This window comes from Populus alba, chromosome 5, assembly GCF_005239225.2.
Source record: "Populus alba chromosome 5, ASM523922v2, whole genome shotgun sequence".
NCBI lineage: Eukaryota > Viridiplantae > Streptophyta > Magnoliopsida > Malpighiales > Salicaceae > Populus > Populus alba.
The window spans coordinates 3,791,611-3,802,743 of record NC_133288.1 but is presented as its reverse complement, the minus strand read 5'-3'; the positions used below and the strand labels follow the sequence as shown (position 1 = coordinate 3,802,743).

General features: G+C 34.1%; 2 protein-coding genes across 2 annotated transcripts; one reads left to right on the top strand and one right to left on the bottom strand.

Annotated features, from left to right (window-relative positions):
* Nucleotides 1-1,083: 1,083 nt before the first annotated feature.
* LOC118051352 (GDP-mannose 3,5-epimerase 2) lies at nt 1,084-4,302 on the top strand. The gene is made up of 7 exons (XM_035061958.2): nt 1,084-1,244; nt 2,283-2,690; nt 2,770-2,863; nt 2,961-3,090; nt 3,200-3,332; nt 3,499-3,706; nt 3,808-4,302. Exons 2-7 carry the CDS (start codon nt 2,284-2,286, stop codon nt 3,961-3,963), a joined length of 1,128 nt encoding a protein of 375 aa, XP_034917849.1. The 5' UTR covers nt 1,084-1,244; nt 2,283; the 3' UTR covers nt 3,964-4,302.
* A 3,222-nt stretch (nt 4,303-7,524) lies between these two features.
* LOC118051511 (uncharacterized) lies at nt 7,525-11,000 on the bottom strand. The gene is made up of 4 exons (XM_035062184.2): nt 10,632-11,000; nt 10,317-10,511; nt 8,846-9,027; nt 7,525-8,034 (listed from the first exon to the last, which is right to left on the bottom strand). Exons 1-4 carry the CDS (start codon nt 10,927-10,929, stop codon nt 7,726-7,728), a joined length of 984 nt encoding a protein of 327 aa, XP_034918075.1. The 5' UTR covers nt 10,930-11,000; the 3' UTR covers nt 7,525-7,725.
* Nucleotides 11,001-11,133: the final 133 nt, after the last annotated feature.

Below are 11,133 nucleotides of genomic sequence, written 5' to 3'. Positions count from 1 at the left end.
CCATTCAAATGTATATGTATTATTTCAAATTTAGTATTTTTTTTAATATCAAGTTATAAAAAGAAATGAAAAATACGTTACCTTATAAATGTTAATGCAACCACGAGGAAGATTTGGTAGGTTTTATTTTATTTCTAACTTTCTAAAAGCTTTGTTCATCGAGAAAATCACTAAATAATATTGTTGAAAGTCTTATAAATAAATGTCTTTAATGGGTTGAAAGTTACATAAATTTTTTTAAAGTTTTTTCACTCTTTTGTTATTGGTTTTTTTTTTATATTAATTTTTCCACTATTACTTTCTACTCTAGAGCTTAAATTCAGTTTTCATAGACAAATATTAAATATAATTAATTTGAGTTTATTGAATTATATTTACGAGTATATCTAAATAAAATGATATCGATTGATTTATGTTAACAATGCACAAACATATCATATTATCAAAAAATTTATATATAAGAATACAACTATATCAAGAAAAAAAAAAACTTAATAACATGGAAACTTTGGACAGTGTAACCATGTTGACTCAATACACAAATCTCTCATATAGTCCAAAATCTGAGTAATGAGTTGAATATAATATTGTTTTAATTTTTTAAGTTAAATTAAATTTGTTGGATTGCTAGTTAATTTGTCAGGTTAACTTTTACTAATTTAATTTAAAAATTTATTTGAGTTGGATTTAGTAACAATTACCTGCCTTTTCAATAATTACGAAATAAAAAATAAAATATTTGTCCAATATTCAATTTATATCCCAAAGATTCCAATTTGAATATATAAAGAACAAAAAAATCTAACCCTACCTTATGGTGGAGTAGATAAAGGGGAAAAAAATTATTGGTTTCTCTCTCCAAATCTTCAAAAATATTAAACTCTCTCTCTCAATCATGAAAGTAGATAAATTAGGGAATTTTAAACGTGTGGTTTTTTTTTTTAAAAAAAGAAATATATTAAAAATATTTTTTTTATTTTTTAAAATTTATTTTTAATATTAATATATATAAAAATATTAAAAATTAAAAAAGTTTAAAAACATGAAAAGATAGCAGCAGTACTGGGGAAAATGAATGGTCTTGTTTGTGTGCGGTCTCTCTTTCCTATATTGGCTCTATAAATAACACGAGCCATGCCCTCCTTAATCATACCCTTTCATTCTCTCTCAACCAAACCCCTTTCTTTCTACCCGCATTATCTTAATTAGCAAAGCGACGAAGCCTCGGATTTCCAAGAACACAGGTAAGAAAATCTGAACTTGGTCTTTGTTGCTCTGTTTTCTCACTCAAAATGCCATTTTTTTGGGTGATTCAGATGCTTGTTTTTATCAATTTCTCGTGTTTATTCTTAGCTGTTAGAGTTGGAATTTGAAGTGGGTTTCTTTTACCATTACTGAATCTTCTGGTTCATACCCTGTTAAGAATTATGTTATTGGGCTTTTTGTGTGCTAAAGTCCAATTCTTTGTTCAGATTTGTGACATGGGTAGTTGATTTTTCCTTTGTTTTAAACTACTTCTGAAAATAGCTGCTTCTGCCTGTATTGTCATTAATTATGGTCATATAATTTCCAGTTGGACTCTTAATTTACCGTAGTTTGTTTTCACTTGCTTTGTCGCGTTGATTCTTTCCAATGAAATGAGGTCAGTGGTCAGTTTATTGTTTCTCCTGTGCCTTTTCTTCTACACTCTACCATAAGTCACATTCTAGGATAGTCTGATATTGTTTAGTCAAGTGAAACACATGACCATTTTTGAAGGATTTTTTTTTCTTGCCCTGTAAGTTTCAAGTTTTTTCCTCTCTTGAGTAAGTTCTTTTTACTTAGTTAATTTTGATGCTTAATCCTTGAGTATGATTCCTTGTTAATGGGATTAGAATTGGTTGGCTGGGATTCCCATTTGTCTTTTAGGGGATAGGTTTTAGCATTAAGCCTCTTCATTATTTATATCTTCACTTGGTTAATTATACAAATTTCGACAATATTAATGAGATCTGGGCTTATTTGAATGTTAAATGTTAAATTTTTGTAATTTTGGTGTAGCTTTTTACATTTGTGAATATGTCGGTTAGCACTACCAATTTGTTTTTCTTTCCCTTTTCTTTTTAGGAATGGCTTTACTATGAATTAAGTTATCGTTTTGTGTTTTTATGTAATTGTTTCTTTAGGTTTTCCAGTAACAAAGCATTTAATTTAGAATCTTTGGTTCTGTGTTAGTTTAAAGTAATTCTAGTAATCATTGTTAACTTTTTTCTGTCTCCTTTTGATTATTTGATCAAATTCAGAATGGGGACTGCTGACGGAAGCTATGGTGCTTACACCTATGAGGCCCTCGAGAGGGAGCCTTACTGGCCATCTGAAAAGCTCAGAATTTCCATCACTGGGGCAGGGGGTTTTATTGCCTCCCACATTGCTCGCCGTTTGAAGGCTGAGGGTCATTACATTATTGCTTCTGACTGGAAGAAGAATGAGCACATGACAGAAGACATGTTTTGTAATGAATTCCATCTTGTTGATCTGAGAGTCATGGATAATTGCTTGAAGGTTACAAAAGATGTAGACCATGTTTTCAACCTTGCTGCTGATATGGGCGGGATGGGCTTCATTCAGTCCAACCATTCTGTCATTATGTATAACAACACAATGATCAGCTTCAACATGCTTGAAGCCTCCAGGATCAATGGGGTTAAGAGGTTAGTTGTTGTGTATAGGGTAGAACACTCCCTGTTCAATATGGCATTTTCAGAAAGTCTGATGTTCTGCTTTCTGCAGGTTGTTTTATGCCTCTAGTGCTTGTATTTACCCTGAATTTAAGCAGCTGGAGACTAATGTGAGCCTGAAGGAATCTGATGCATGGCCTGCAGAGGTTGCTTGCTCTTTTTGCTAGAGGAATGCAATTTAATTGTTCTTGACCTGTAAATAATTAATGACTAATGAATATCCTTTCTCAACATGTGTTTTAGCCTCAAGATGCTTATGGATTGGAGAAGCTTGCAACGGAAGAGCTGTGCAAGCATTACACCAAAGACTTTGGAATTGAATGCCGTATTGGAAGATTCCATAACATTTATGGTCCTTTTGGAACATGGAAAGGTTGGTTGTTAACAACTGCAATCACTTGCAATATGGAGGGATTGCTTGCTTTGTACTAATTTTGCTGCCTTTTGGATTAATCTAATTTGTCTTTTTGTGTCTACCATAGGTGGCAGGGAGAAGGCACCCGCTGCTTTCTGCAGAAAGGCTATCACTTCCATTGATAAATTCGAGATGTGGGGAGATGGACTTCAAACCCGATCTTTCACATTCATTGATGAGTGTGTGGAAGGTGTGCTTAGGTAAGCCCTTTATGTTTTTTTCTATCATTAATAATCAAAGCCCTCACTCGTGTCCCCATGATACTTGAGTTTGTACTGATATTGATCGCAATTCTTTTCATATCCCATGGGGTCTACTAGTTTTATTCTTTTATGACTCATCCTGAATATGCTCTCTGTCTTTCAGATTGACAAAGTCAGACTTCCGTGAGCCAGTGAACATCGGAAGTGATGAGATGGTTAGCATGAATGAGATGGCTGAGATTGTTCTCAGCTTTGAGAACAAGAATCTCCCCATTCATCACATTCCTGGCCCAGAAGGTGTGCGTGGGCGTAACTCCGACAACACACTAATCAAAGAGAAGCTTGGTTGGGCTCCTACAATGAGGCTGAAGGTATCTGTCAATGAAGATATGATTTTGGCTTATGCATCCTCTGTTTAGCCCTTCCTTTACCACCAAGGACTCTGAATAATGCTATAATCGTTGTGTTGCAGGATGGGCTGAGAATTACTTACTTTTGGATTAAGGAACAGATTGAGAAAGAGAAATCTCAAGGAATTGACCTCTCTATTTATGGTTCATCGAAAGTGGTGGGAACTCAAGCACCTGTTCAATTGGGCTCGCTCCGCGCTGCTGATGGTAAAGAATGAAATGGTTGAAGCTATGGATGTTTTGCAGTTATCCTTCAGAAACTCAACTTTTCTCATTACGATATGGCAATGATATGGTGGTGGGAAATTAGCTATGGTTCTGGAGTTACAAGGCAATAATCCGCATTGTTTTTAGGTTGAAGCATTATTCTAGTTTTCGGGTGTGTACCATGTTGGTATTTCCGAGGGAAGCTTTTATACCCTCATTTTATCAATCTGGCTTTTCTAGCAACCAGCTACTATGATATTATGTTGCAGGCATAATAGCCATGGACCTTGCTTTTGTTCCTACTATATTTACCTTTGGGCTGTGATGAATAATAAATATATTTTTCTTCATCCATGCATCTTGTAATTTCTTAGTTTAAGCTTCTACGCAGTCATCTGGGAATAAATAACCTTTCTCGCACTTTTTTCATCCCTTTTTTTCAACATATTGGATCCTTGGACCTATCATCTTGTTGTTTGTATTAGGATCGTTTGGATTGGCGGATCAAATATCCCAGCAAGGCTAGGCAATTTTTGCACTTGAAAGCTGCCCCCCTCGATCAATTGCTTTCTCACGATGGATGTTCCTTGCTCAGATTCCAGTGCACCGGATTCCTTGTATTATTTTTCATCATGTTTCCCTTTTGATGATGCATGGTTGATGTTAGTGAGCTTACATGGTAAAGTTATCTGGCATAGGTTTAATCGACTTGGCTAGTTTAAGATTGGTGGAGTCTGAAATGGAAAATTGTAGTGGATGTAACCCTGCACTCTGTCCATTGTCCTTGAATAAATATTTAGGGTATCCTCGGGAATGAAATTTGGCGCCTCCAGTTTCACTGACCGATTCTAAATGTTTTTTTTTTATATATATAAAAAAATTAGTACAGTAAATTAAATGTTTTAATAGAATAGTATTATTTGAAAAAAAAAATTGGTGCTATATAAAAGCATATTTTATATTGTCGTGTTTTTAAAATATAAATATTTACTAAATATTATTATTTATAAGCGTGATGAATGTAATATTTACTAAATAATTATCGTGCTTCAACTAGTGACATTTAAACATGCCGCACTTTTAAAGCACAAGAATTGCCAATCAGTCGGCCGAATAAATACAGTTATATAACCGGTTGATCATTTCATATAAAAATTATAATTTTATAAAATTTTCTTTCAAATATATTTTATGAATAAAAATATACTCTCTTTTTTTTTCCCAACTTGTAAACTCAAAAAAAACCCCAATTAAAAAAATTAAAAGTTATTGTTCATACAATAATTCTCACGGATGATTTTGAACAATTAAATGTGGGTCTACCATAATTAGATCAAGATATGCCTCAGATAAAATCATGTGGATGACCTCACAAATATATTTATATAGATTAATGAGATAAATTTAAGTCCAAAAAAAAGTCTGGTTACATCAAACTAAAATAATAATTATTTTAACAGGAGTTTTCAAATATCGTTTTTTGTAAAGTAATAATAAAATTACTATTTCGACCATCAGATTTTTAGATTTTAAAAATCTTACTTTAAGACTCTAGTTTTGATAATTTATAGTATTTTTTACAAATTAATTTCCTAGGTAGTTCTAAATTTAAATTGATGTCACATGAATTAAAATTTTATTGCGGTCCCAACCATGATATCCAAAATCACGCTATTTCATCAAAAGAATTTATTCATGTGCGTCATTTCACCATTTGTTTGCATTGTACATGCTAATGGCTCCATTTATCGCATTCAAGATGGTGGAAGGTACCGACCAAGGCGATGGGATTGGATGGTGGGTGGTTCACAATTCACAGAGAGGATAGTAGCTGATGTGGTTGATTTAGAAGGGCTGTGGAATATGGATCAAGAGAAACACAGGGAACCCATCCTGCAACGTGGGAGCACAACACTCCCAAGAGTTCATGCTTGCTGCTCTACACACTTCTTTCTTCTGTCATTATCCATATCATAATGTCTGAGAATGACAACATTCTGCAATTTGCTTCAATGATAAGCACTTTGGAGCTTATCTTGGAGCTTTGGTCTTCTTCAATCACTGTTGCCCTTTCCCAAAAACGCCTTTTTTGAATGATAAGCACTTTATGGCATGGCGATGGAGCTTATCTTGAGCTTGCCAGAAGAACACCTTATCTCCCAATCCCTATTTCAAGTGATAAGCGGTCATGCTACAACTTTATTATTTGAAGTGGGGCAGTCAGCTAATTGTAAAGAAACAAAATCTCGAAAGCTGCAGGAGGCGAGCAAATAAATCCACTTTCAAATATTTTTCATAAAACCACATCACATGATCTTGAGGGTTTTTTTTTTTTTTTTGAAATTAGCAGTAACCTAAAAAAAATTGATCGAATAATACCATTTAAAAAAAACCTAGTGAAGTAGCACAAGTTTTACCTCATCGCATTTTATAAACACAATATTTATTAAAAATTACTATTCTCAAGCGTGACAAAAAAGTTGTTGCACTTTAGAAATGAACAACAGTTAAACATGTCGTGTTTTATAAATATTATAATTTAACATGTCGTATTTTAGAAATACAATATGTTATGAAATTTAAATTTTTTTTTCAGATTGAAGAAAATAGATAGATACGAACTACTATCTCTTTTAAAAATCGACATCCACAACCCTCCTCTCTCTAAGAAAATCAACCAATCACCTTTTGTTTTCCCCTTAAACACCAAAAACTCGAACTCATGTTAGTCTTCAAGCATGCTAGAACTCTTTCCTCTTTATAAATTCATTGCTTCTGTCCCATTGCCCAGGAACAAAGTGAACATATTACATTGTTAATAAATATATAGGTTTTATATTTAATTTGTGTTATTTATTTGAAATGAAATGATTGTTTAAAGTATTAACTTGAATATAAAGTTTGTTAATTTAATTATAAATTAGTTATGAATGTTATCAATTATGATATGGTTATATGATAATAATAATATCAATTAATTAGGAATTAATTTAACGAAATTTCGTACCCTGGAAAATGAAATTTCTTACTCTCTATGAATAAATATAAGATTAAACAAGTTAAATAACTATTGAAATTACAATTATTATGGAATTCAATAATAAATCTCGTAAGAATTTTTTTTTTTTAGATTTAGGTGTAAAAAAATTTTATTGTTAGATTTTCATAAAATAATTGATAATAACTATGGAATTGAATTAATATCACAAATAAAAAACATAATATTTAATAAATGTTATATTTCACAGACACAACATCAATTAAATATTACTTTAGATTTTTTATTTTCTGAATCGCAGAACCCATAAATTTGAGTAATCAGAAGCTATTGCTAATTCTATTGACAAGAGGGGAAGCATTCTTGGAGACCAGAACCACCTGATAACAGGCAACATCACACATTGGATGTAAATATGATCTAAAACCATGGAAACCATCCAACCATAAAGCTCAACAAAAGCCAAAGTCAACTGTAAGCAGAATTATGCACAGTGAGAAAATGCAAGGTCATCTTTGTGTGCAAAAAGGGTTTGGATCTATTCAACCACCAAAAGACCATAAGGGTAGTGCGATCACATCAAAGCATTGTATAGATATACTAGCACCAAGATAGAGAACTGGTGTTACAATGTGTGTATGATATTCATGTAGACTGTAAAACATAATCGACATACATGGATAGTAAAATGCAAGAGGGTGATAATATGATACTGCACAAACATCCGTTTCTACTGGTCAAAAGATTTGAAATGCGATCCCAAACTCGCTCTCTCTCAACCATCAAGATCACAGTAGACAGGATTGGCCTCGAGCTGCTCGGCAAATTTCTCAAGAATTTCCCTTAAAAGTTTCCTAAAGTCATCCTCCTCTAGAGAAGCGTCCCTTCCACTGTCTATGTCAGTAAATACAGCATCATAAAGTAGAATCACTGCTTCATTGGCTTCAGATGGTGGCAAGCCCAGTTCTTTTCCATTTTTCTCCAGGAAATCCCTGATTATCTCTGTACTGTTTTGGTCATTCTTGTGTTTTCCCTGCAATGCCTTTGCTATGGCATCATTCAATTTCTTCTCATTGGCCAAAACCTGTAAGGGTTTGTGAGAGATTATAGCAATTTCCATAATAGTAAAGTCCACTAACCATCCAGTTATTTCTACGTAATGCTTGTGCCCATAAGCCCCTCACCAATAAATCAAGCTCAGTTCCATAATGCGCCAACCAAAGCAATTGTCATTAAACTACATCTACTAAGTTCAATAATTAAAAATACAAGCTTGATATTTCACTTGAAAGAGAGCTGCATTTTCATATATAGCTCTTAACATAAGTTGCGATTTCCATATCTGCATGCCTTTGTAATCAGTTTTCTAACAACACTCATGACCACCTGATTCAACTGGTGATTGTCAGAACCAGTAAACTGAGGCAGGCCTTTCAAACTTTACTTGATCTTGTCAAAACTGAACTGGCAATATAGTCAATGGTCTAACTGACTGAACCATATTGGGGTTTGAAAATGTTGTCATTTTGTGATCAGGTGAAAGAAACCTAATTATCAGGTCTTTAAATGAACTCAAAAATATGCACAGACATCCTGGGATCTCCAAAATCATACATTATTACCACGCTTGTAAAACCACACCAAATAAAATTAGTCTGCAAAGTATCTACATGCTTCTTGTCCTCCCATTGTAATGACATATTTCTACATCTTTAGATAAGGGTTAATCCATGAGGAAAAACAGAAATAGAATTTCATATGAGATTGAGCAATTTTAGAAATCTAATGAGTAAAATGTTCATTAATTTCCCACAGAGAAACTTCAATAAACAGGTATGCTTAGAAATGCCAACATTTGAGAACAACTTGCTGATAAGATACTTATAACGACCCACCTTTCTTATCTCAGAACCATTAACTATCTTGATTTTATGGATGACAGCAACATGCTTTTTAGCCAAAGCATCTGCAAGTTCCTGTATAATAGGCTGAAGTAACTCGGCAAATTGTGATTGGCCCAATTCCCCTTCCTCCTCTACTCCATGCTTCTTTAAAATGTCATTCAGCAAAGGGAATTCTGTTCAACCAGAACATATATCCATCAACTTTCATGCAGTAAAGAGCAATTGAATAGAAATAACAGAATTCTCAATCAATAAAATTAAATTACTTTCGAATTCTTAAGGAAAAAACTAATAGAGCATACTTTGGCTGTTCTAAATCTCAGAAAATGAGAAGGCAATGAAGACCAACATAAGGACAATTTCACAAATAACAGTGATGGCTTATTGAAGAAATTTGGCTGATTTCCATATCACACCATCAAAACGAAATTAGTCCACCACAGAAACTTATCATGTTTCAGTTATTTATCCAAAATGAAAATGTTTTTCGCATTACTTCAAGTAACAATCTGAGTGATCTTTCCAATTTTTCCAATTACACAAACTGCTCAAAATCCAATGACCACACAAATCCTAAGATCAAGTAGGTTCCCTGAAAAGATCAGAATCTTCTGTGTTACCAATCAAAAAGTTCTAAGGTAGGAGATACTCCCTCCTCATATCACCACTCATCAGAATCGGCTCAAAATGGTTATCCACAGTATTCATTAACCCTTCTTTTATTGAAAAAGAAAAACTCAAGGTTGCAATGATCAAACACAAAAATTTAACCTCCATGGTAGGTCAACAACTCATGAATTTGTCAAGTAGTTTCTCCATCAAACAAAATGTTGCCGCTTGACATGAGGAAACAGGGCAATTGGTTTTGAACTTGCCAGTTGAGCAGAAAAGGGAACTGGTGAACTAAACGAAAACAGACAAGAAACATCATCATAGGAGGAAAACACAATGCTCAGGGAGGTTCGAAAAATAGACATTCAAAACTATTGTGTCAATAGAGCATGAAAAAACCAGAAAGCAACCAAATCATAAGGTGTCCTCAAATAGTTGCAAAATTTACCAAATTCAGATTTACGTTGCAGTTGACAAAAAGTATTGAAAATTAAACTAACAGATTAGTGGTGACAGCACAGGATTCCATGGCATACAACAGTAAAGTTCATTCCAAGTAAAGGGCATTCCAGCTAAATGCAACCCACAGCACCATTGACCTGGATGTGATGCACTTTGTGATCTAAGAAAGCACACGAAACCAATTATTTGTTAATGTAGCTTAACACACACTCCTTACATTCCGGATACGCCTTAATAACACCATCCAAATAGTTATAATATCATGGAACTATCTCAGCCCAAAAGTTTAAGCTGCTGAGGGAGGCTCTTGGAATAGTTTTTATATTACTCTCTACCAATAATCATAAACAGATGCATGCACAAATAACCTAAGAAAGAGGAAGGAAACCTTCAAGAGGAGGGACACCCATTTCAACTCCCATATGAACAACTGCATTTCTTATCTCACTCTTGCCAATCTTCCCTTTATCTTCTGTATCCAAATCAGTGAATAAATTCTCTGCTATCATAGCAAAATCATCTTCATCCTCCAAAAACATCCGCAATGCATTCCCATCCAAAATCGACACCACTAATGGATTATCTAACCCAACACAACACAGCGAAAACAAAATTAAAAATAAGCATAAAATTAAATAAATAATTAGAAAAAAAAAAAAAAAAACACATTTGTACTTGACTGGCTACCAAGATCAATATTGACCTTTGAGCTCATCAGCGATGGCAGAGAGGTAATCGCCGAGCTTCCTTGAAGCTTGTTCTCGACTGAGTTCTGTACGTTGGAAACTGGTGTCATCGTCAACGCCGTCGATGTTCATGCGACGGAGAGCTGAAGACTTGAGGTGTGGAGGCAATGAGATGCCTAAGAGCGACTGAGAGGATTTAGATTCTGCAAAATCGAGGACCTGAGCTCCGGTTAGAGTGAGGGTGTCTTCTGGTAAAGACACGTGGAGCGATCTTAGAGTGTTTCCGTCTAGTACAGTTATGCCTCCATCAGACATTTTGGAGAGAGCAGGGAGGGTTTGGAGAGGACTGTCAGAGGTTTGAGATAGGAAGTAGAAACTGAACAGGTCTGGTCTTTGCTTAAAGAAATACTATAGGGAAGTCGTAGGTGGTGATTTTTCAAGCTGTTCTTCTGCACTTAGATTTTGCTATAATTTCTAAAACGCCATTCGTTCATTGGGTTATCAATTAATTAATCAATT